The following is a 27,057-nucleotide window of genomic DNA, read 5'->3' on the forward strand; positions in this document are numbered from 1 at the left end:
GCCAATACTCAGACAGGTGAGCATCCCTGGAATGCAGTGCTTCCCAATAGGTGGCCCATTATAGTGTTTGTAGAACAGCTCTAAGGGCAGGGAAACTCAGCAGTCTGTCAGCCTTACTGACAGTTCAGCTCTGTACTGCTGCTGGGCTCTTCCCCCAGTGTGGAGTTTCATGATGTGTACTTGTGCAAATGGGAGCATGTGTGCACGTTTTTATATGTGCGTGTGTGTGTGTGTGTGTGTCTGTCTGTGTGTGTGTGTGTGTGTGTGTGTGTGTGATCTGTCTGTGTTTATTGGGAACATATGTGCATCCTAACTGACCACTCAGAGTGACTTTTGCCAAATCTGGTCTATTATGGCCCCTGTGAGGAAAAAAAACCCCACATCATATCTATGTCCTTAAAGTTATACTGCACTATATATTTTGGAGTTCACTCATTAGGTTCTTCATTGTATGCTGTCTACAATGTTATATCAGCAGCACCAAGCATCAGTTATAGATACTTATGAGGACAAGGACAGAAAGATCGATTGTGGTAGCCTAATAAATGAAAACAACAATAATTTGTTTGGATGAAATACCTCTACTGCACTACAATAAAGTTTACAACTGAATGTGGTACAGAAGGTGTATTTGTAGACATTTAAATAAACAGACGAGAGCTCAAATTAGGTCAGTTCAAGTAAATCAAGTTAGGCTCACATGTAGGCTAATTAACACAAAATAATTGAGTCATCATTATATTTTTCAACATGTAACCATCCAACCTGAGCGAACCTTTGCCCATATTTGGATCCTCATTTGCATTGATCACACCCACTGTCCTCATTTGGACAGTATCTCCAATTTAGTCTTGCGTCCTAAATTCATCATTGAAGCCACACAGACGGCAAGATGCATGCACCGTGAGTCGCAGTAGTGGGTTCATTTGCAAATGCTAACCTTATATATGATCAAACCATATAGGACCGCTTGTCATACACAATTGTGTCCGGCCATGGTTTTATGAGTAAGCTTGAGCTTTCGCTGCAGAGTTCCCTCAACTCCCTTTCGGTCCCTGCAAAGAAACTAGACACTAGGCTGTGGAACACTCCACCCCTTGCTAGCTTGGCGCTTTCTCACCGTTTACATGATATTCTTTAATTCCCTGTCTGTGGGCTATGTTTCCCTTTTGGTAACAGATGCCGCAAACTTTTCATTCATGTAAGTGGTCATAAGACCGGCTTTAACACAAACGAATCTTTTAATGACGCTCAACATTTTCTTTTTGTTTGATTTCGGTTAGAACTAAAATATGCAACACACGCGGGTGAGTCAAGCACTTTTTGTGTTACATTTTGTTTTCTTTTTGGCATCCGTCCACGTCGAGTGCTCTATTTCGGACAAGCTCAACTTTCCTGATACAGAGCAAGGTTAGTATTACTTGAATACTCATAACAAGTGAGAACGGGACAGCCTTTAGGCTCCTGCATGCATGAATGGAACTGTGGTGAACGACAGAAAACTTATCTAAACTACATATATTCGAGTAAAGCTAGTGGCATATTAATAGACTACTTGGATTAAAGTCGGATTAAAACGCACATTTCTATCTGGATCATGTACTGTTCAAACCATTGTTATGTTAATATGAGGACGAACCCTGTCGTTTTCTCTGGCTGCAATACCTATGACCAAAGCAAACTCTGCAGCAAATGCAGCCTTTCTAACGAGAGACCCTGTCAATTGGCAGCCTAGCATCTGGTACAGCATATACCCGCCTTCACCCTTTCAATATTGGTTTTCACCCACAGAGCATTTCATCAAGGCTCAATCAGACTTCTCAGTTGTTCATCCTGAAAAGGTCGACAGGAATGGACAGTACATGTCTTACTCTCTGTCTCATCACTTCTCAAGTGGACGTCACAAGAGAGACTTGGGATCTTCACATGGTCGGGTTTATTACAATCTTCATTACAAGGGCAGGGATCTCTTCTTTAACTTGACTACCAACAAACACCTGGTAGCAAATGACTACATACTGGAGAGACGTCACAGTGAGCTGAACCATACACAACAGTTTGTATCCAAAGATAATGCCTGTCACCTAATTGGTACCGTCACCTACTCCAACCATGTGGGAAAAGCTGCCATCAGCACCTGTGAAGGACTGGTAAGTATCATAAATAGTAGTTGATATGTTGAGCTTAGTTAGTGCAAATTTGGCCACTTTCAGACCACCAGATAGAAATGTGTAAGTAAATTAATTCAATGGCAAAAATCATTTGAGATAATTTCTAAATGAATGATTCGTGAACAAAGAAAAGCCAGTGGCATGTATTGGTGTGATGTTTTGATGCACATCTGCACATTTTGAATCCTATTATTTCCTAAAAGGTTGACCATATTAAGGAATATTTATATTTGTATTTGTTGTGATATTTGGTATCTGAAGTATATAGTGTATTACTCTGTAGCAAACAAGGTGTTTTAGAAACCTTTGGTAGTTTGATCTATGAAATTATCCAAATGAGCATCTATCTGAGGCTTGTCATTATAGGGGTTGGTCTCTGTGGTCTCTTTGAACACAAAAGGCTTATTTGAGTATAAGTTCTGGGTTAACCAGGATGGCCATAGATTGTCTGAGCAAACACAGTTTTTGCAGTGACACCAACTTGTCTATTAGTTTGACATTCACTGGCCCCCTGGGTATGTTTGCAAAGAAGAAAAAAGGAATTAGTCATAGATACTGCGGGCTGTGCTTTCTGTATATTCATTGACACAAAGTCCCATGCAGTGATGCAAAAGTCCTTCTCTGCAAAAGGTCTTCCCTGCAAAGTCTTACATTAATTGCATTTGTTTTGTTCCACCTTCATACCTGCCTCTGTGAAGTAGATTTGAAGATGGCTCTGCTCTTGAAATGATTGTGAAACTGTCATAACACATCCATTGTGCACTGCATCATATGCCCTTCCTCACGTGTCTCCTATGGCTTTCTGAAGCACAGGGTGAAATGTTTGCATAGTGGAATAAGTAGGTCAGGGCTTCCTAGACATCAGGCTTTTGAGATGGTGTTCAAAGGCAAAAATGAATGCCCCTGTTGTCAACGGAGATCAAGCAGCAAGATCAGGATATTCTGATACATGGCGTGCAGAAAGTACTCAAAACCGCTTTCAGAAAGGGATTGATATGTCTCATGTTCATAATGCAGTATGCATTGCATTTCTGCAAACATTCTAAAGGTTTTATGTGGTGTTGCATTCACCGTAAGGACTTTTCATGGGTTTGAAATGTTTGACACACTTTCAAAGCCCGGCTTGTGGAGAATCGCATTCAGATTACTTTAGTTCAATGACTCATTTCATGCAACATTGTTGCAGTTATGTCTGGCATCCATGATGAAACAAGTACAGTCAGAGTGCTTCTCTGCCGTTCTAAAAACATGGCCTCCGTGGGAGGACTTGACTTGGCTGGATTGCAAACATTTGAAGGATCACAGCCTGATAGGTCAGTAACATTGGGGGAGTCAGATGAAATGTATATTTTGCCATTACTATGTAAAGAACTGCAATTAAAACACGTTGAGCTGCTCCAAAGGAAAGTGGATGGGTTGTTTTTGTGAATAATAGCTCTGGCTACTTTGTTTGGTGTGTTGGCCGTGAAGAGTGAAAGAGTCTAATGAGTGAGACTTGGCTTGGGACGCAGGCAATAGCAGGAGCACATGGCCTTGGAATGCATTTAGTAACAGTGTATGTATTGTTACTGACCTTGCTGAGCAGTGCAGTTTTATCTGTCTTTTTTCTGCAAATGAACTGAGTTAAAACACATCTCCATTGTTATGCAAATCCATGGACAGAGAAGAGCTTCCGAAGACTTCAGTCTGCCTCTGGTATGCCATAGTTGCTGATACAGAGTTGAACTGATGTCAGTTTTGGCAAAAGAGAAAGAAAAAACATCTTTCACGGCTGAAAGTTGAGTACTTTGTTGTATGTGTGTAGTTTTTTAACCAATTGTCAACAAAGAAGAAAGCCAAACTTTGGAATAAAATTACATAATTTGTACGGGTTGCACAAATCACAATCACAGGGAATTTATTAGAACCATATATATCTTATTAGAACCTTATATCTTAGTTTTGCAAGCCTGAAGCCTTAGATTTTTTGCACAGAAGCATTTTTGACCCACTGGAGAAATAAAGCACTTCCACATGGCTTCTGTATTTAGCAGCTCAACCTGTGTTATTTTAGTCTCCCTAGATGGAGGCACTTCATAGTAATACTTTCTTCCTGCGAGATATTTAAGTCAAGGAGGAAGAGAGGGAATTCCACTCAAGTGCAAGGCACTGGTGCTGTTTCAGTTGGCACGGGAACCAGGGATTAGTTAACGTTTTCAAATGCGAGGCTCAGAGTTCTGAAAAAAGAGGCTCATGCCTCAGTCTCAAGCCAGTCTTTGTTTTGGTGTTTGTCTTTCTGTGTCTTTGATGGGATGAGTGAGCCAAAACCCATCTCTCCATCTTAGTTTTTTCTTTCCTTGATATTGAGACGCCGCACACTCGGGGCAAGCTTTCATCTCTTTGAATTTGTGTTTGGCTTTCGCCTGTTTGTGGAACCTGCCTCTTAGGCAGTGAGGACTGAGTCTTATATGGTGCTTACTTTGGGAGAAATACTGTATACAGCAGACGTTTTCTCTGCATGACATAGATTGAGGACACATCCCAGCACCTGTTTTTGTATCTTCTGGGACTGATTTGTATCACAGATGTCAACATCAGTTTGTGCGCTTCCGGAGACAGCTGTGTGACATTTTATGTCCCTAAACAAGATTATCACAAATATTCCCAATTTGGACTCCACCACCATAGGCCGAATAGCGGAAACATTTGTGAACCACCCATGAGGTTAGAAATGGTTTATTCACGTAAAAACTCAATGTTCTGTCTGGATTTATATGGCCGGTTTACACCAAGGTGCCTTTCACATTCGCTCTCATAGCATTCACTCATCTTGCCGTAGTCATTCTTCTGTTTTGTGAGTGGGGAAAAAGGGGCCATACGTAAGTCTGCCTGACCCTCCAGTCCATGTGCAAGTCAGGACCGCAGAGAGATGGGCCCATGTCTCCAGAGCCAATCCCTGACTCGTTTTTCCCCAGTCTCATTGTTTTTGTGCTGCGGCCTCCGACATCGCCAGGGCTTGTTTCGACACAATTTTTACGGAGTGTGAATGACTGAGTAATCACCCTTCAGTAGTCCTCCTGAGCTAAAGGAAATGTCAGCACTGGCAGCAACTTGCAGGGCATACCTCTGCAGACAAAAGACTGATGCCTTACTGAGCCTACTTGATGAGGGAATGTGCCGTTGGGTGGGAGAGGAAAATACCTGCCTCGCGTTCACCATAGGTGTCTTGCGTTGGCTTAAAAAAAGAACACATTCAAAATTATAGCAGAGTGCCATAGTGGTGCATTTACAGGCATACCACCTGGGCATCGCATACTTATGGTTGAAAGAAACTCATTCATAAACTACTTGCAAATGTTTTTAATGACCTGGATGTTCACTTATGGTGTGTATTCATGTGTGTGTGTGTGTGTGTGTGTGTGTGTGTGTGTGTGTATGTTTGTGTGTGTTGCACCCTTAGAGAGGGTTTTTCTCCCTGCCAGAGGGGCTGTTTTTGATTGAGCCAGTGAAAGGTCACCCTGTGAGCCGCGAGGATCCCAAGGAGGCCCACGTAGTCTACCGGAGTCCAGTGACATGGACGGCGCCCCGACATCGGCGGAGTGTCACGGAGCCACAGGAGAGGCAGGGTGCCTGTGGGGTCAAAGGTGAGAGGTCACATATGGCCATGTTGCTGCATGTCAGAGGGCAGGCTGATAAGAGAATGGTTTGTGATGGCCTCAGGCCAGTGTCTTGGACTAGACAGCTTTCTTGGTCTACTGATATGTGTGTGTTTATGTAAAGGCAGTACAGGACCCCTTTTGTCTTTGTACTGTTTGTGTGTAGAAATGTTCCAAACCTATTGGTGAAATTGTCAGTGAAAAAAGCTTTTTAATCTAATGTTTTTTTAATGGACTAGCAGTTTATGCATACATAATGTATTATTAGTTTAGGTTTGATGTCAGATGTAGAGGAGCAATCTAAAGGGCTTTTTATACAGCCTGTTCAAGGTGGGAATGTTGCGTCTTTACACTTTGCCATTCTGTATAAAAGGTACAAACACAGAATGGTGGGTCGTTGTTCTGCCTTTAAGCTGGCAGCAGAGGTAGCTACAAAGATAATAATTCTCAGAGTTTTTAAGAACTTCAAGAACTTCAAGTGGTGTTCTAGTGCAAGACCACGAGTTCCATGTGGTCTTGAACGCAGCATTATAGACACTCAGTTAAATGTAACGCCTCTGCTAACAGAATGCTCCGTTTAAAAGGGGCTTAAATCAGACCTAGCTTGCTGTCCACTGTCCCATCGCTGTTTGACAGTGTCATGACTTAAATACGTGCATCATCCGGGGGTAGATGGCGCTGACTTCTCTCTCAGGGTGGAGCAGGAGAGGGACGCGTGGGAACAGGAGCAGCGGGAGCAGTCGACCGGTGAGCCCGTCCCTCGCGGGATCTCTCGCCGCTCCGTCAGCAAGGAGAGATGGGTGGAGACCCTGGTGGTGGCCGACTCCAAACTCATGGACTACCACGGCAGCGGCAACGTGGAGTCCTACATCTTCACCATCATGAACATGGTGAGCGGATTTGTGTACTAGTTGTTGTGTAGATGCAAGCTGTGCCGAATGATGATCTGCTGTGTTCACCTCGTGTTTTGATACTCTAAAGTGGTTAAGTAAAAGATTAAAAGAGTAAAGCACAGCCGGGCACCTGTATACTGAGTTGTGGTGCTCATAATACTCAGGTTGCTGGGATTTTTCATGACGCCAGTATCGGAAACGCCGTCCACATCATCTTGGTTCGCCTCATTCTTTTGCATGGCGAAGAGGTAGCTACAAGCTCTTATTTTTACTCCTATTATGTTTCACTGTTACCAGGTGTCACAGGTAACACATTCTGCATTTACAAATGTACTAAAGCACTCTTCTTATCATTGATGTTTTCTCATTAAGAAACAGTTGAAGATCGTTCACCACGCCGACACAACCCTTAACAGTTTCTGTACCTGGCAGAAGAATGTAAACCCCCAGAGTGACACACACCCTGCTCATCACGATGTGGCTGTTCTCATTACAAGGTTACACATACACGTCACCTGACCTACTGCTGGGGCCCTAAGACTTGGCACGTCTCCCATCTCTCCCGGCTCCTCATACCTGCCTAAACTCATCAGTGTCACTCTTGATTGGCTGTAAAAAACCTGATTTATCAAGCCAACTACACTTTAATTACTCTGATTTTAATCAGGTTTGCTTGCAGCAAGGATAGACAGAAGTGCATGAGGCTACCAGGATCAGGACCGAGAACACCTAGATTTGTGTGGACTGCGAGAGGGTTCCTTTTCATTTAGGTTACTAAGGCACCCATGGCAGTGTTTCCCCTACCGTTATATTAGGGGGGCGCCCCGCCCCCCCAACGGCACCCCCCGCCCCCCCTGGAAGGTCAAGTTAATTTTGTTCAATTTTATTTTCTATAAAGCGCCAAATCACAACGGAAGTAATTTAAGGTTACCTTTCCTATAGAACAGGTCTATAGCTTGTTCTTTTATTAAACAAAATAAATAGCCTTATGTTATTTATCTTATTTACACGACGGCATGTAATTTCTGTCTCTACATGGTCGCGCGTTTACAATTCTCTGCTCTCTGTATCGCGCATGGCAGAGTTCCGCCGCGATGCGCACAAACACACAGACACGTGCGCGCACACACAGGTGAGCACGCTCCCACCAGCGGACAGAATTGGGCTTAAGAACCAGTGCACAGCTACGGACACTTTTAAGCTTTAAAAAACTAATATCCAGGCGTACATGAATCCGGCAGAGATCTTTTCCTCGGTAGGGTCGACAATGAGGCCCAATGAGAATGGCTACAACAGACGTGGAAACAGAACGTACGTACAGAATGTCCGCACCGAAAATTCAGAAATAGATCTGGCTTCCATTTTTTATCTTTTTCCGTGAGTTGTGCGTGGCCCTTTTTACATAGAGTCTGCTAATAAATCTATGAAATGTAACGAAAATTATTTATTTTGCTGTGAATAATGAAGGAAGCAATAAATCCGATTATTTGCCAAACCCTCAAGACCTGTTGCCATGGAGATTTAACGTTACTTTCTGTTTGAAGACAAGGTAGCAGCTAGTGTTGAAGAATGGATGACTTGAAATTGGACGACTTTAAATTAATATATGAAATTGAACATCAACACCTATACGGATAAAATAAATAAACAAGGATAGCAAAACAGATTGATAAGCAATGAGAACGGCAGAAACACAGGCAGGACGTCAGATGACGAGACAGATCATAGTGACACAGGCTGTTTTTTTTTTTTTTTTCGTCATATGAAGGCTGAGACATTCATAACATCTTATTCAGTCGTACTGGTCCTTTTGTAATGCCAACATGTGCACTTCGTTGTGGATAAGTAAAGCCTATTTTGCTACATTTTTGTAGTCCTGGTAATCTTTTGTTTGGCATATTGGTGAGGTTATTAAGAGGACCATTTCTCAATCGTTTTGTTCTTGATGAATTAATGTTTGTTTAATAATCAATTATTTTTCAACAAATAACTCAATTATAATTACAAAGAGGACAATTCATAACTTTTTATCGCAACTTTCACTTGTTTCGCCAATTTCATTGCAACAAAAACCTAAAAATAAAAACTTTCATCGCAACTTTTTGGAAAAGCTCCTGCGAAATCAGGAATTTTAGGCCGCAAATATCTTAAAAAATGTTCTTCCAGAAGCCCAGAAAGATACACCACTGCAGCGACAAAAGCTGCACACTTTGTGGATAATTGTCATAAAAAGACATGTTCCGATGTTTAGTTGTTATATTGACTGCTGTCATTAAAAGAAACACATGAACACCATGATTCCTTTAAGCGTTTGTGTCGGTGGCCACGCCGCGCCGCGTGCACCGTGCCGCAGCCCCCCCCCCCCAAAGCTGTAAACCTAGGGGAAACACTGCATGGTGTTTTGTCCCTGTCCCATTGTGTAGTGATATGTAATTGAACTGTAATTACAGTATTATCATTTCTACTGACTGTACATTGCCATGTAGTCATGTACTTTGCTAAAACACTGACATGAGAACAGTGGTAATGTTAACTATAAACCCAATGCTTTGCATCTCAACGTAGGTGTGTTACTTCAAAAAATACACAGAACACAGAATCATGGAACATCAGAGTGTCCTGGATAACACAGAATAATGGAAAATCAGAGTGCCCTGGAATGCACCTACCTCACCCTTTACCCCTCAAATACACACACACACACACACACATGGTGTTGTTAGCACCTGATGTACCAGCTGAGCCACAGGAACGTAATAGTGGAAACTCAGTGTAGTGGAAACTCAAGAGTTCCTTGGAACACAGACTGACTTTTTGGCACCGCCAGCCCCCAATAAACACCTGCGGGGATCGCCTTTTAACTTTTTTCACACGTACCTGCCCTTTGTGTGTGTGTGTGTTTTACAGGAAGGACATATGTGCAGGGGCCAACCAGCCGTGTGAGACTCTGGGCTTGTCCCACCTCTCTGGCATGTGCCAGCCACATCGCAGCTGCAACATCAACGAGGACTCCGGTCTCCCCTTGGCATTCACCATTGCTCACGAGATAGGACACAGGTGTGTGTGTGTGTGTGTGTTTGTGTTTATCAGTCAGTGTTTGAAAAAAAGGAGGGACCCACACAAATCTTAAATCTGTCATGCAAGGAAGTGCCTTGCAGGTGTAACTTGAACCCCAGGATTCACTCAGGTCAAAGCTGTGTTTGTTTTGCCACAAATCAACACTTCAACACTTGTTCTGTTTGACCTCACTGTAAAGGGATTCACCCATATACTCTTTAGTGTGTGATAGAATTGATCCAGTATGCTGAACATAAGTCATAACTGAGTCTGTTATATGGTTCTCTTCCAGTTTTGGAATCCACCATGATGGTCAGGGCAATGACTGCGAGCTGTCGGGGAGACACCCCTTCATCATGTCTCGACAGCTGATGTACGACAGTTCCCCCCTTACCTGGTCCCCCTGCAGCAAGGACTACATCACTCGCTTCTTGGAGTGAGTGATAAAAAATGTTCTCCTCTCTTGTTTTCCTTTTCCTTTTGCTATCCCCCCATCCCAGACTGCAGGTTTGAGTCACACTCAGCAGACTCAACACATCTGAAGAATATTACCAAGACATGAAAACAGTCTGGTGTTGATCTTTTCCCGCCACCACTAGCTAATAACCTGACTTCTTGTTACCTTGGATACCGTGTTGCAGCCGCGGCTGGGGCTTCTGTCTGGACGACCGCCCATCCAAAAAGGACCTGACCACACCGCTGGCCACCCCGGGGGTAAAGTACAGCACGCACCACCAGTGCCAGCTGCAGTACGGCTCCAACGCCACCTTCTGCCAAGAAGTGGATGTAAGTGCCATGCGCCTTGCAGCATGCATTTTTTTTCTCTCAGTGCGCTGTTCTGTTTCTAATATGCTAGGTGGTTGTGAAATCTCATGCATTCTGATACTCTGAGATGCTGTTCAATATTCAATGAAAAATACGTGGCTGTTCAAAATCTTTGTGTCAGCTTCGAGTCTGTTTTGATTTCTCTCGCTTTCAGAATGTGTGTCAGATTTTGTGGTGTTCTGTGAACGGGACTTGTCGGTCCAAACTGGACTCACCAATAGATGGTACCAAATGTGGCCCAGATAAGGTAAACAGGACCTTTTTCTTTGACCTCATGATTTCCTCCAATGATTTAATTAACCTCTATGGAATTTTAACTCAATAAGAAGTATTCATGTCAAATTGTGTGTAAAAGCTTCTCCTTTGTGTATGGCGGGTAGTGGTGCATTTCAGGTGAGTGCGTGGTGGTGGGGAAACTTCCAGAAACAGTGAATGGGGGCTGGGGTCAGTGGAGCACCTGGTCTCACTGCACACGCACCTGTGGAGCGGGGGTGCAGTCTGCCGAGAGAGAGTGCAACCAGCCTAAGTAAGCACTTCATTTTTCTCCAGTTACAGTAACCGATTGGAACTGTCTCAAAAGTCTATTTTGGTCAGTCAGTGTAAAACTTTTGAACGCACAAAACAATGAAAGTATTTTTAGTCATATGCGGTGAAACGTTTCACTGCCCGTTTTGCAGTTCTCTATGTATGGCTGAGTTGTCTTTGGCGCAGCTTCTCAAACCCAACAGTACTTTAAGGTCAAGATGTTTCAGACTCGACCCCGCGGCCCCAGCCACGAGAGAACAAACTCGCTGCGGACCAAGATCAACAAATTCCTGCTGTCGTGGCGCGACTGAACGGACGGTCTGTTTCCCCTCTCTAGGCCCGAGTTTGGGGGGACGTACTGCACGGGCGAGCGGAAGCGATACAGGATCTGCAACATCAACCCCTGCGCCAAGAAACACCCGAGCTTCCGTGAGATGCAGTGCAGCGAGTTCAACACAGTTCCATACCAGAACGAGCTGTACGAGTGGATCCCTGTCATGAGCACAAGTACTGACACCACTTCTGTATCATCACACTAAGATCCTCCTCTGGGCGACTGGTTAGGGATAGTTAGTTGATATTGTCCATTACTTCTCCACCAAATGTTATCCTACTGAGGTTCATTAATTAATGAATGAATTCATTCATTCATTCATTCATGCACAGCAAACAGACTGCTCTCTGTTTGTTGCCAGATACTACAGGGGGAAAGCATTATATCTCCTTTCTTGTTACCAGTCAACCAATTATAGTTTGTGTAGTGAGGTTGTACAGCCCTACACAAAATACAAAATTTGAGTAGGCCTCAGTCACCCACGCAAAACCTATTGTATGTGGTTCTTTAATGCTCCATTTTCTATAAATATTTGCTATAGGGATATGCATGTGTTCAGTTTGCCTTTAAGATGAATGCTGCTCTCAACACATTTTAATGAAATTGCGAGTATGAACATTAATGAGTCCTCCTTGAGCAGGATCCAGTCTCTAATAGGCACAGCATGAGTAAGGCTTAGATGCCCTGTCATCATGCCCATAAGACGAAGCCACACAAGGCTATGCTGACTGGCTCCAGGGGATGTGCTCCTTGTATTGCCAGTGGTTCTTCAGTCATTTACAGGGTCTCATAGGTTGACGTCAAGGAAACCATGAACAACTAAACAAACCCTCGGTCTCTGTGTGGCTGTCATGTTTCAGCAAAGACTGGAAAATCTCGGTCAAATAGGAAAGTTGTTGGCCCATCTCAGCCGTTCTTGTGGTGTGTTAGAAGCATGACTGACAACAGCTGAACATAAATTTAGCAATTTTACCACACTGAAAAAAAAACACTAATCAGTTATCGTTGTACTTTCTATACAGTCATTGTGGCCTGTGTGTTAAGATTAACAGATCGTTTGTGGCCAAATGTTATTCTACAACTAGTTAGGGGTTGAATGTTATTAAAATGCAACCACAGTAGTTCATACGTGGCTAAACAGAATAGATTTAGTCACGTGTTAAAATTCTGTTGAGCTTTCCAGATCTAAGGTTGATGTTTGCCTTGCTGTGAAATAAAAGCTAATTGTTACATGGATAGCTTACTACACAGACACCACTGATTGTAGGGATTTATAAGCTTAAACACAAGCAGCAGAAATAACAAGGACAGAGTCTTCATACCATTCTGCAGCAGGTTAAGACAAGCCTGCACCACCTCAGGCTTTTGTGCTCCATAATGTCTGAGAGTTACCTGATCTAGTCTCTCATGGTTGCCTTCTTTTTCTTCCTGCTTTGCATTGAAATCCAATCCACAACATACCATATTTGAACGCTAACCAGATCACCTCCTTTCTTGAAACAGACTATTCACCAATTCATTTGTAAATCCTATTTCATACAGAGTAAAACTGATTTCTTTCAAGGTGTTTTGATGATCATGTCTGCAAAGATGTAAGAGCACTTCCTCTGTCTCCAACTTACCGCGCTCTTCTGCGGCCATTCTGGTGACAGCTAGCCCGTGTGAGCTGCACTGCCACCCAGTGGACGGAGGCTTCTCAGAGAAGATGCTGGACGCCGTGAGCGATGGGACCTCCTGCTTCGTGAACAGCAGCAGAAGCATATGTATCAATGGTGTGTGCAAGGTAGTGTGGCCGTGCATGTCTATGTGTCTGTTCTATTATACGAAAGATTATATAAGTATGATAATATTGAATCCACGTGTGAATCATGGCAAGTTTATTTGTTAGCCACTATGTGTGATTGTTGAGCAGCTGACTTTGTTGTTGACTTCGTCTCGTCAAATAAGGAAAAGCCAAGTAGACTCACACCTAAACAAGTTTTAACATATTTGTATGACATTGAGGTTTGCCCATTCCACTAATATGGATTCCTGTCTGTATTTTGTAGGTACACAAAAGGTATGCAATACCTTAGAAAGAGGAAAGATAGTTACCTCCTTTCTAAATGTCCAACCGTACTGAACTATTGTCTAATCAATGCACCACCTTGCATTTACAGTAGGATACAGTTATTTTAATATGTAAAAAAACCTCCATAATTCCTTGCTGTTTAATGGGTCCCTGTGGCTCTGCCTGTTCCCTCCTGCCCCTGTTATTCGCCCTGCTATATCTGGATCCTGGCAGGCCGTTGGATGTGACTATGGCATCGACTCCAACGCAGAGGAGGATCGCTGTGGGGTTTGTCTGGGGGATGGCTCCACCTGCCAGACAGTCCATGAGAACTTTGATCAGCCAGATGGCTACGGTAAGGATGAGGCTCTTGGGGCCTTGCCAGTGTGTAACAGATATCTCTCATGGTGGAGTTATTTTTCACCGTCTTCAGAGTTCATGTGGAGCCAGTGAGTGCACCTGGAGTGCAACATTGTCATACCTTTGTACGATGAGATTGAGTGGTATATAATAATGGTGTGATATTTTTTTTTATCAGGACGTGAGGAACATGAAACCTGTTGTTGTAATGCTTTGGGTATTTGTGTCTGGAGTCTATCACTGGAATCTTGTTTGTCCTGCAGGTTATGTAGATATGGTCGTGATCCCCGAAGGCGCCAGGGACATTTTCATCCAGGAGAGAGGGGAGGCCGGGAATTTCCTCGCCATGAAGAGGCCTAACTCGGAGGACTATTACTTAAATGGGAATTTCATCATCCAGTGGAACGGAGAGTACAAAGCGGGCGAAGCCAAGTTTTTCTATGACAGGATAGGCAACCTGGAGAACCTGACATCACCAGGACCCACCACTGAGCCAATCATGATCCAGGTATGTGTTGCCCTGGTGATCAATCCCAGATAGACCATACCAACATTATTTCCATTATAAATTTATGGTCAATACTCAGTTCTGTGAGATGAGCTCTGAAAAGGAAATGTTGGCGCTCAGTTGCTCTTCCAAGAGAGAAATCCAGGGATCAACTACGAGTACACCATAAAGAGGGAGCGACAGAGTGGGAATGAGGTCCCGGAGCCGGAATACACCTGGAGGCACGGAGCGTGGACTGACTGCAGCACCTCCTGTGGAATAGGTGGGTTACTGCACCCCAGATTATGACTCCCAGTCAAACCTGTAATTTCCACTCACTCACTCTAGAGAAGCTTTGTTATCAACAGTCAGCTGTTCCATCACAGCTTAGCCAGATACAGAGCATGTTTCTGCAGCTCAACTACAAGACTGAAGTGCACTAAGGTCGTGGGGTAAATTCCCAGGCAGCTCACATGCTGATAAAACAGTGTACCCTAGCTGTGGTGTAAGTCACTTTGGATGAAGACATTTGATAACTGTCCTCGGTGTAAATAAATATTTGAGCACAGACTTCAAGGGTCCGGTTTGAAAAACCTCAATGGTCAGCACACAGTATCTTGTGCTCACATTGGTTTTCTGGCCTTTGTGGATTCCTGGTACAAACACAGCTTGTGAATCATGGGGAAAATTCCTCCTTGACTGTGTCATGTGTTTGCTCACTGAAAGCAGGCAATGGGGGTCGGCAGGAGTGGATCATTCTCCCTGTACCATTAGAGAGTGATTCACATGTTTTATTGTGCAAGCACGGCCCTCCACAGATTAGTGAACCTTAGCTGTGGAGGGAAGAAACAGCTTTTGAAACATCCCATCCATTCGCTGACAGCTGTGATAGTGGACAACACCTAGTCTGTGGAGAGAGCATAGCAACACCAATGGGCCAGTGTGCTACTCATAAGGGTGGAGAGTTATGAGATTATTTAAGCGTATTGTTAGCTATGGCTGTTGCTCGAGAACATTAACTCTTTAATTTCCTGACATTTCCAGGTGAACAGCTTCAGCCTGTACGATGCTTCGAACGGGATATCGGTGTGGTGGATGAAGTTTTGTGCGACCCAGAAAACCGCCCTGAAGACCGCTATCGAAAGTGTAAAATCATGGACTGCCCTGCAAGGTTTCTATTTGTGACTCCATTTGTTCTCGTTTAAAGTTGATTTTTTAATCAACGCCCAATCAAAAGCAAGCTGAAGGTCTACATTGTAGTAGGATTTTCAGGAACTGCTTTTACGTAAATGCTAATAGCAACCAACCTCAATATGTATAGGACAGGTTAACTTGGCTAACCACAGAGAGTTAACACAACCTAACCTAACAACACCCCACTACTAAGAAAGTAAAACTTAGGCACACCCAGAATTTCGCATCAACCCCTGTGAAGTAGCATTCATCTGCTGCCGCCCCTAGCCTCCAGACGTAAGGCTCACCTGATGTTCTATTTCCCCTGTCCTCACCTGCTGTTGCCTACCCCTCAGGTGGTGGGTTGGGGGTTGGCAGCCGTGCACGGCCACCTGCGGTCTCTCTGGTGTGAAGAAGCGGACGGTCCTCTGCGTGCGCACCGTGACGGGGGAGGAGCGCGTGCTGCACCACGCGGACTGCAGGCACATGCTGAAGCCCAAGCCGGTGGTTCCCTGCAACAGGGACATGCCCTGCACCTCAGACTGGGCCGTGGGCAACTGGAATGAGGTCAGTTCACGTAGCTCAATGTGTAACGATGTAGCTCAGTGGTTTTGTCATTGGGTTTTAATGTACATGCTTCCCAGCACAAAACCAACTACTATGTGTCTTCAGGTGTTAGGTATAAAAGGTGTATGCCTGCATAATAGGGGTGGGAATTGCCACAGAGGCAATGATACCATACTATTATATTTAATAATATTCATGCCACGATACAATATTATTGCAATTCTTCACATTTTACGATACAGCAAGTTTTGCAATTTGATTCTGTGATACATTGTGCTTTATTTCTCCCATATATTACAACTTGTATACTGGGAGTCTCTGCTGCCATTATGGCGCGGACTTGAGAAACAATGTAAAAGCAGATGTATGTACCAAAACAAAGTTTAAATCATAATATAAAATAAACAAATATTGATAAATAATGGCGCCGCTGTATCAATACAACATTTCGCCGGAAGATATCACGACACTACACTACACTAGACTACACTACTACAATTTTTTCTCCCATCTCTACTGCATAAGACAATTTATTTTAAATATCCTCAGTGTCCTGTCACCTGTGGGGGAGGAGTGCGTTCCAGGGAGGTCACATGCATCGCTGAACCTAAAGACCGCTGCAACGCCACCACCAAGCCTCGCTCCAAGTCCCTGTGTGGCCTCCTCAGCTGCTCCGGCCAAAAGTCCATGTACCACCGGATCTCCCCCAAACGAGGCCCGACGCAGGCAGCCGTCACCACCTCTGTAGCACCAAAGACCGACCCAACCACACCGCTGACACCAACCGCAGCAGCCAGCACGCCGCAGCTCCCCACCGCCTCTGACATCCTGCACACAGATGATTACGACTTAATCGTGGTGGGGAACGCCAGCGCGGCTCCAGACGTAGCGCATGCTGGCAGGAAGACCAAAGGCTCTGGAGCAGCCAGGGAGGAAGTGGAAGAGGAGGAGGAGGAGGAGGAGGAAGGAAGCAGCGCTGATCCTCAGCCAGACACTGGATCTAATTACACCCCGGGATACGATTACATTGTGGACGATTCCGATTCTAGGAACGAGAGGGTCGTGGACGTGGTCACCTCCATGACAACGGCCCCCTTGAGGACTACCACGCAGTCACATACAATTAGGCCATTGTTTACAACCAAAGTGCCCCTTCGCTCCACAACACCTCGTGGGGTGTACTGGACCCCACGCGCCACCTCCAAAGCCAAAATCACAACCCCTTCCGTCAAACCTGTTAGACAGTGGACGCCAAAGCCGAGAATTACGCCACTGCCCAAAACCACCTCTAAACCTCAGTCGAAGTCGAAGTCGAAGTCGGCGGACATTCCCCGAACCACAGGGGCTCCGGCACACACTGTGAAGGTGCTGAAATACCAGAAGACCTCAGTGGCCCATAAGACCACCAGCAAGAGCCCCGAGGCCAAGAAGCTCAAACACAGACCAGGAAGTCCAGTTAGCACCACCAGTGCCTATGGCAACCTCAACGCCAGGGATCACATCGGCATGGATGTCTTCTGGGTGGTCGGGAACTGGAGTGAGGTAGGTGGCTCTGCTCTGCATGCATGTAAAGATGATGGGTGTCGTTTGAGGAGAGGCCGTAGCACTGAGCAGTCTGCTAGTTGTCCTTTAAGGACAGGCACTCAGTGGACAGCTCCTGTAGTAGGAGGTGATTTATTATACACTATTTATCCACACATACTTACTTCTATTTTTATGCACTTCAGTGTCCTTTGTCCTCTTGTCCTGAATGAATGGCCAGATTTACGAGAGCCCTAAGTAGGCTGCTTGGCAGAGCCTAAATGCCATTGAGGCCTAGATAAAGGTTGTGAAAGGAAAGATTTCTCCTGTCTCATCACTGTTGCATGGTCAACGCTTAAAAATAGCAGTGTCCTCCTATTCTGATACATCAAGTCACAAATGCCTCAGTTTGTCATTGATCCAAACACAAAGCTGGAAGTTTGCACAGCAGTGAAAGAAGTCATAATTCCATCTGTGTTGTTTCATATTGTGTTCACTGTGCAATGTTATGTTGCATTGCAAGATGGCAGTGTTGTGTTCTTTTGTGGACTGAACAACCATATACTGAGCTGTTCTGGGGTGCGTTTCCCAAAAGTGTTTTTGAATATCTACCATAGTCGAATGATAGAGAGACTATCATTTCGAACACTCTCTCTCCACGGTTACCACGGTGGTTTCCCACCAATGCTTCTGGGAAACGCAGTCCTGTATCAGACCAGATTCTGCACTGGACTCCTATTGCCTTGTAAGTTGCATGCACATGTACCCACTTGCTTGCTGCCGCCCTGCCCTAGTGCTCCACCACGTGTGGGCTTGGTGCCGAGTGGAGGGCGCTGGTGTGCAGCTCCCCTCAGGAGGCCGACTGCGCGAGCGTCAAGAAGCCCGAGCCGGCACGTCGGTGCAACCTCCGGCCCTGCACTGGCTGGAAGGCAGGCAACTGGAGCAAGGTGAGCGCCCTCCTTGAAGCTGCTGGTGCACTTCTATGGCACATGGAAGTGCAGCATTAGTACTGTGCATGTTCACATTCAGTTCAGATAGAGGTTGTTAACAAACGATCTCAGGGAGCAGTAAGTGCTAAAATAAATACAAAAAATAAAAAAAAATACAAGAATATCATTTTTGGTTGGAAATGCATAGCTAACCCAGGAACATGTTTGAAAGGGGTAATTGTGGAACAGATATTGATTCTTAGAAGTCCTTTTTGGTAATTGTGCTTTTTTTTTCTTTTAAAATTCTCCTTTAAAAACCATAAAGTCAATATCATTACCTCACTAGCAAAATGAGACAGATTCCTTAGATGCCATCAAGAGTTTTTCCCCAACCCTGTCAGAGCTTTGTGGCGTTTGTTTGTCCCTCTTCAGTGCCCTGTGGGCTGCAGTGAGGCCATGCGCCATCGGGACGTGCAGTGCCTCGACACGCAGAGCAAACGCCCACTCAGGCCCTTCCACTGCCAGGCCCTGACTCACAAACCACCCAGCAGCCTGCCATGCAGCACTCTGCCCTGCCTGCAGTGGAAGAGCTCCCCCTGGGGGAAGGTAAGGGACCTGCATGTCATGTTTCCCTATTCAGGATTTATAGTGTGGCTCAGTCCCAGAAGATGAAGTGGTGGCTATGAATTGGCAATTGATTACACATGTATTTGTTAGTGTGGGATTGATCAATAAATACCACTCAGAGCAAATAGTTATATTATGCTGAAAACTCATTTTCAATGTCAATATCACAATTTTCAGTATCATATTGATATGTGTTAGTTATCTCAAAACCTAACCCAAACCCTAAGTGACTCAAATGATACAGCTGAAATAACATTATGCCGTATATGTTTTCTCCACTCAGTGCTCAAAGAGCTGCGGTGGGGGTCTGAGGGAGCGTCTGGTGTACTGTCCGGCGTTCCACCGCTGCGACACCACCCAGAGGCCAAACTTCACCGAGCCCTGCAACCAGCAGCCGTGCACCCACTGGGACGCTGAGACCTGGGCAGAGGTGAGACTCTCTCCTGACTAAAACACCGTAGCCCTGCACTCCTCAAAACTGGTCCAGGATAGTCATGATTGTTATTGACGCTGAAATGAATTTAAGCAGTGATGGTCACGGTCAGCATACCTGATGCTGATGTGAGGGGTGGCGTTGAGGTCTGCTGTCGGCAGGTCAGCCCTTGGGATACGCAGCAGGAGGAATTCCTCGATTTATTTGATCTCCCTCTGACTGGGTTGGAATCTGGGTTGTGCCATTCACAGTTGAATACTGTTATGCTGCATGTTCGCCAGCCTACACCAAGGAGTAGCCACAGTGGCCAACACCAGACATACTTAGTGATGCATAGCCTACATTTATGGATTCTTAGAATCTTACCCAGTCATGCTGTGTTTTAATGCTATTTATTTGCCTGCTTGTGTGTGTGTGTGTGTGTGTTTGTACATGTTTGTGTGTTGTTGTGTGTGTGTGTGTGTGTGTGCATCAGTGCTCACAGAGCTGCGGTGGCGGGGTGCGCAGCCGCGGCATCAGATGTGTGAATGATGAATCAGGAGAGGAGGAGAGGGCCGGCCTGTGTGGGAGAAGCAGCCGGCCTGACAGCTCCCAGGAATGCAACCCTCAGGAATGTAAAACGAAGACGGGTGAGTCGGGATGGGAGCGTCGGGAGCTGTTTCTCATTCACCAAGCCCAAAGCATGACCACCGTGCGCTGGTGACCTCAGTTGACTCTCTAGAGAGCGGCTTCTCAAAAGAGGAGCAGCACGTGGACACTGTGAAGTTATAGGCAGCAAATTGATGTGACATACATCAGTATGCATTGATAAGTGACATGCATCAGTATGCATTGATAAGTGACATGCATCAGTATGCATTGATAAGTGACATACATCAGTATGCATTGATAAGTGACATACATCAGTATGCATGGATGTGATTTAACATATACAAAGTCCACTGTAGTACACCCAGAATATTCCTTGGTTTCCTTGATCTGTTTTTCTTCGTCCTGTTTCTGTTTCAACTGTTCCGGTTCAGGGAGCAACAGAATGCCGTCACAAAGATCTGTTAGAGAGGGAATTTACATTTTCGTCAGGCCACCACTTTGTTCGCAATATTAAATAATTTACATAGATACACTGAAAGATTCCATGAATAAATTGATACATTGTGATTTGGGACATAGATTTGCACATTTTAAAATGTCTAAATGTGTTATTTGCTATAGAGTCAGACTAAGACACATTTATTGACCACTGGATGTCTGTCCACAGGTCCACCTTGCAGGAAGAACAGCATGTCCAGCCGGTTCTGTGCGAAGCTGAAGCTTCTGGGTCGCTGTACCCTCAGGTCTGTTCAGAAGCAGTGCTGCGTCACCTGTATGGCTTGACTGGACACGCGGCACCACCGGCACTCCCTCCAGCAGCCACGAACGAAACGGACACCTATCCAGACCAGGAGTCACGAGACACACCAGGAGCCGGGTCAGCTCCTCTGTATACTGAAACACACTTGCCGTCACAGTCCATGGAACATCTCAGCCTTTTTTTTTTACTTGAATGGCAGCGTGTGGTGCTAGTGTTTTGGTCCATTGGGAGCTCTTATTGACATTCCTTAACACTTTTTCAGTATAATTACCAAACGCGGTCATACTCAGTTTACCATCGTCAGGTGCATCTATACTGTCTGCTGCATTTTGCAGCCCGCACTCCTATAGTCTTTTCTCATTTTTCTTCCACATTTGTCCGTTTCCTCATACATGCACAACACGCTGAGCTGAGGACAAATGAGAAGAATAAATAAGTCACTTTTGAACATTATATGGTTTTTATGGTTTGTAATAAAAATGCACAGTTCTAAGAGCATCGGTACGTCCTGATCATTGGAATTTACTAAATAAGTCTACTTTTGCCCCTGACCACTATCTGCCGGCTCCTTAAAATGACTATCTTGGGTCAAAAGCATCCCTGTGTTATCGAGCTGCTACTTGTAAACATCGCCTCCCAGCCCTCCAACGCACTTTATGTTTTCTTAAAAGATTGCAATGTCTTTTCATGCTCAAGTTTAGCAGACAATTGTAAGTGATTATTGTTTTCAGAACAGACTTGAAAAACTGCCCATCCCCAAAGATGTTAAAGTCGTATTGAGGATGACATTATAAGCAAGCATTTTAGCAGTGGAAAATATTAAGGGGTTATACCTTTATTATTGTTACTACTAAAATTGCATTTTCTTTTATTATTTGAAAACATAATTATAAGGAAATTATGAATGGGAGAAAGATAGATAGTCTTCATTATTCCCCTTTACTTAGGAGTTTAAGTATTGATATTTAGTTGTGGGTTTGTATGACTTCCTTGTGTCTCATGTCAGACCTGAAATGATTGATTGTAGATTCTTCCTTTATCAAATCAAGTCCTTGACACTGAATTCTGGTGTAGTCTAATGACTATTCATTTAAGGATTACAGGATTTAAACATTTGTCAAGTACATTTATTTCAACTTATTTTATCTTATTAAGGAGCTTTGGAACTATGGTACTATAAAGATGATATCATTGTGGGTTTTGGATCAGCGTAGTTGATGCAAATATTTGAATTAAGTGCAATGCCTTTTACACTTCCTTTGACTCTTCAAAGGCCTGTTTGTAAACTCACCAGATGGATACAGACCCCATCTCCCTCTAATTCTGGACACGAGATTCTGTGGAGGATGCGTCTCCTGACACGTGTTTCTCTCTCTCTGAGCTCGGTGCTGGTTCTGGTGGTGGTGCTGCTGCTGTATCACACAGTTCATGGTCCACAGACACCCAGGAGAAGTTGCATGAAGTGTTGCAGGTCATCACTCTGTGGCCTTGAGTAGAGGCCAAAATATTATAATAATTAAAAATAAATAAATAAACTAATTATGCTTCACAGCTTATCAAGTGCTGCTGATACTGTGTGTCATGTCTGTTGATGAATCAATAAATGCAGTGGGGGAAAAAAATCTGCCTCGCCTCAGAGACTGAATGCAGACTGAATGAAACTGAATGAAACCTGTGCTGTGTTTAGCTACAGGGGCATCTTCCTTTGGTGGAGAAAACATCAGAGGTCAGGACGGAGGAAATGCATTGTCAACCTAACATTAGGTTTCTCTACATGGTAAAAAAATAAGATTATGGACATGTCAAGTCCCCAACTGATGTAGCACGTTAGCTGATTGTCTTTGGTGAAACTAGATGCCATCCTCTGATGTTTCTCATGTTTTCCTGCTATAAGAACATTGCACCACACTTGCGCTGCACTTAATTCTGAAGTCAGAAATATATAACGTGCATTATGCATGTTATGCCCTGCCTGAAAGTGAGGGTCACTTGAAATGTTATAACCTCTACCTATCATAATTAAGAAATCTACATATATATATATATATATACTGTATATATAATAACCTTTGAACTAATATATAACTATCACCAGACTCAAAGCTCTTGAGATGGAGGCATTGTGCTGCGTCTTCATTGTTATTTACATTAGCATGTCTGACCTCCTGACACCTCTCCATCCTTGTCCCCTGACACACCACACGGCCTGGGCTCGGCTTACACGGCTCAAATTTAATTAGGCCAAATTGTGGTTCCTTCTGTTCCTGTTCACCTGATATGGATGGGCTGGTAGATGGTGGCCCAGCAAACAGTAGCTGTCACCCAGCAACATCACTAAGCTCGTTAGGAATGTAATAAGTAAGAAAACACTTCCTCGAATCTGGGAGTGTGGCACCTTGAAAGCATATTGTGACACAGCATGTTGAATGAAGAATTACCTAACCACAGTTTCCACGCTGTTATGTAAGAGTTTCCACATGCATTCTTCAAACAGCTTGTTTATTTATAAGCGGGTTTGTGTAGCGCATGGAGATGTGTGTATTTATAAACATAGAGCGTTAAAAACTTTCAGTGAAAAAGTGTCATAGAAACAATCAAACAACTTAATTTCTAGTTGACCCATGAAAAATAACATTTTGACCCCTACTATCCAGAAAGGGTTCTAAAACAAATCCAGCACACGCTAGGTACCATCATGGGCTTCGGTAAATGTTGTGCCCATCTCCCAGTTATCCAGTGGCACTATCAAATCGGATTTCATGCCAAATGAGACCATGTCTGACCTGTAAATAAATTCCCCTGCCTTTCCGAAACCAATCCATTTATCTGTCTGTGATGTAAGTGAGCAGTCACTCATAGATGAAGATAACATTACTAAACATCTATAGCCCAGAGGAGGCCAGGAACAGGAACCTCGTCATTGTAATAGGATCCCTCAATGCCATTTGATGACGCGCGGCTCATCAAATATTTACGTTTGGTGACTGGCAAAAAAGGAACCCGGAGTCAGTGATCACATTGAAGCCCACTCAGCAAGTGCCTTTTGTGTTAAGCAATACTTATTTTCATGTCTATGGATTTCTGCCTTTTTTTTTTTAACCTAATTAGCTAATGACGTCGCCAAAATCAATGAAGTGCTCTTCAGCATTTAGCTGAGGCACTTGACAGAATGCTGACTCATTTTAGGCATTTTGTTGGATTGCTTTGTATTATGTCGGACTGCATGCATATTATACTAATTGCATGACTAGTTGACCACACAAATTTCTAATCTTTGATAATGATAACTTTGATAACTAATGTTTTGATAATCAACAGTAGTAACAAAAATCATATGACCAATCATATAAATTTGAAAATTGTCTATATTTCACATCTATTACAATCTCACCCAATTGTTATTATTCATGTTTGGGGAAAAAAACATAATGAATTGCTGTTGCAATGTGGCATTAAGCTGAAGCAATTTAAACATTTCAAGTAGCTTTAAGAGAGGATTGAATGTTACCGACTGGAAACAAAGGAAAGTATGTTTAAAACCAGCATTGAAACTGGCTTGGCTACTGCAGTACGTATTCCCATTCGGGTTATTTGCACTCCTACCTCACCAGCTGATTTACACTGAAGTGACCTTTGTGAAAAATGCACCTCCAGCACTGGCGCTTGTCCTTCTGAGAGAGAGAGCGAGAGAGAGAGAAGAAAATGCCATTCAAAATGAACCATATTTTTCAGCGAGATGTAATTGAGTAATAAAAAAATGTTATAAGGGGGACATACTCATCTGGATGAGATCTGCTTGACTCAGGCTGGAGCACTGGCACCCTCATTCCAGCCTAAGACCTTTATTAAAGAACAGGTTTGCAGGCTCCTGCTCCGAGATAGACAGACAGATGGCCTGCAGCGAGGATGAGTATATGTTCACCCCACAGATCAACTGTCCTGGTGTATATTTTATATAACTTAAGGCTGGTGACATGACGTCATTCATTTGCATACAAATATGGTTCTTTTCCTTTTCACATTGGGTGTATGAGTGTTTTGTTGAATATTGAGACTTGTAATACCCAAGTATAGGTTGTTGCAGTTGTGTTAATGTGCATATGTGCAATATAATTTTTTTTCGGTTTGCAAAATTTTGCATGGACTTGTCCAGCTTAGCTGGTTTTTGTTGCCTTATTGTCAAACATTTGTTTCTTTCTGTTTCACAGAAACAGGTCTTACACGGCAGTTAATTTCAAACGAGAAAAATACCACGTACAAATGTTTAGAACAAACCATTTTTGTTCTAGCAACATAATGATGTCATCCATCAAAGCATGATTTAGGCATAATGTGATTTTTCTTCTTGATTTTAATGTTCAATATTTCATCCATTTTGGTTCAGTTAAAAAAAATCACAAATGAATGCTGAAATGTTTTTGATCTCCACTCATACAACTATCAAGAACACATGGGAGTACTGCTCTCTCTCTGTGAACCTTGAAGAGAAAGGCCCAGAGATAGATCAATAAAGATAATGTAACAACTAAATCCCGAGATCACAGGGGGAGATAACACCCTGGCCACTCCACCCCAAGTCCTCCAAATCTCACTTATATTGCATGTGGCAGAGACAGAAAAACAACGATAGATGCTCACGTTGTGATCATATTTGCTTTTCGGCCTTCAAAGATATCCTGTGAATCAAGATGTGAGAAGGAGGGCACCACTCTGTGAAATACCTGAAGCGGATCCTGGGCCACATGAGAGAAAACAAAGACTGCCAGAGAGAAACCGTTCGGAGAGCACGCTTCTTTTTGTGTGTGAACATATCTGAATATAGGCCAAATATTTCACACCATCTTTATGTTGAACAGATGTGCTGTCTTAAGAAGATGAAGAAAGGAACAATATTTCAAAGTTAACACAAAAGACCCCGGATTATTAGAGTGGCACTTAAAATGGCAAAAACTCTTTTGGGAGATTGGCCTAATTTCATCTGATTAATTGCAGCTTTTTCCACCCTAAATCCAATGGTCAATTCACTCAAGATTGTTGGGGGTAGGGGTGTGCAACACAAGGAAGCAAAGATAAGCTAACAATGTTTGTCCAGCAGCAGATAAGTGATGTGAGCTTAGGTAAATCTGCTGACTGGGCAAGGCATGATGCTCTTTGACAAAACTGCTCTCAAAAAAGCCTGGACTGTGAGAAGAAACGCAATCAGTGTTTATTTCAGTGTCTTCAATGGGTTCCAACATTTCTGCAGTTAGTTCATAGAGTCGGCAGCATAGTCAAAACAAAATGTGCTTGTCAGTTACAAACACATCACTGGAGAAAGCACTGTCTTAGCTCATCTACATTTAGAGTTTGTAACTGAAACTAAACTGTTCTAATCCCGCCTCCTTGTATGGATTAAACAAAGTATCAAAACTCATCACTCTTGGTGACTGTGGCCAAGCCGTAAGCTGATTAGCTGTTGGAGGCAGGCCACGTTTCAACTTGAGCCCTGAAGGAAGAAGTCTGGCGAGTGAAACGTTAGATCGCTTTACTGGATTGAAATGCATCTGAGAGGGTCTCTCTAACATCTGACATGCCACCATAAGAGCATCTTGTCCTGTCGAGGTTGAATGCTTGTTTAGCTTTTTGTTCATGGTTTTGTTTAGCTATTTGTTTATTGTTTTGTTTATTTGTGTTTTAATCCTATTTAGGGTTTGTTTAATCACAGACAATCAATTCTAGATCTCCCACAAAGGGCTTCCAAAAACCTTTTCAGTCACATTTGATTTGGTTGGTCTCCTAAAGACTATTTACAGATGCTATCTACCGATTATATACAAACTGTTGACATTTTTCTTGAAACTCTTTGAAACTATTTATGGTTATGGTTAAGGTTTAGGGCTTGGGTTTGGTTAAGGTGATGTTCAGTGAACAATTAGAAAGACTGAACTTGGATTTCAACAAACCAACTGTAAAGTCTCTGTAGGCGGACTATCCGAATAAAGCCACATATAAATAACCGCATTTTCCTGGTTTTGTTTTTGTTTTGTTCTGGGTGGTTGAGGTGTGACGATAGACACTAATACCGCTGACCAGCCTCGTTATCTCCTAACTTTATCCCCCTCAGATGGCAGGGGGCAGCC

The 27,057-nt window shown here is 43.6% G+C and overlaps 1 protein-coding gene across 2 annotated transcripts; it reads left to right on the forward strand.

Moving 5' to 3' along the window:
- Positions 1 to 886: 886 nt before the first annotated feature.
- adamts12 (ADAM metallopeptidase with thrombospondin type 1 motif, 12) lies at positions 887 to 22,548 on the forward strand. Of its 2 annotated transcripts, XM_031570518.1 has the most exons (24): positions 887 to 1,410; positions 1,792 to 2,150; positions 5,611 to 5,794; positions 6,479 to 6,696; positions 6,864 to 6,947; positions 7,072 to 7,196; positions 9,607 to 9,756; positions 10,049 to 10,192; positions 10,398 to 10,542; positions 10,736 to 10,828; positions 10,962 to 11,107; positions 11,444 to 11,613; positions 13,093 to 13,223; positions 13,725 to 13,845; positions 14,114 to 14,358; positions 14,479 to 14,620; positions 15,382 to 15,508; positions 15,867 to 16,077; positions 16,627 to 17,619; positions 18,393 to 18,545; positions 18,960 to 19,133; positions 19,438 to 19,584; positions 20,063 to 20,216; positions 20,846 to 22,548. In XM_031570518.1, exons 1-24 carry the CDS (start codon positions 1,293 to 1,295, stop codon positions 20,959 to 20,961), a joined length of 4,650 nt encoding a protein of 1,549 aa, XP_031426378.1. In that variant the 5' UTR covers positions 887 to 1,292; the 3' UTR covers positions 20,962 to 22,548. The 2 variants fall into 2 exon arrangements, with proteins under 2 accessions (XP_031426378.1, XP_031426377.1); XM_031570517.2 differs by lacking the exon at positions 887 to 1,410 and having other exon boundaries at positions 1,594 to 2,150.
- The last annotated feature ends 4,509 nt before the right edge of the window (positions 22,549 to 27,057 follow it).

This window comes from Clupea harengus, chromosome 7 (assembly GCF_900700415.2).
Source record: "Clupea harengus chromosome 7, Ch_v2.0.2, whole genome shotgun sequence".
Classification (NCBI taxonomy): Eukaryota; Metazoa; Chordata; class Actinopteri; order Clupeiformes; family Clupeidae; genus Clupea; species Clupea harengus.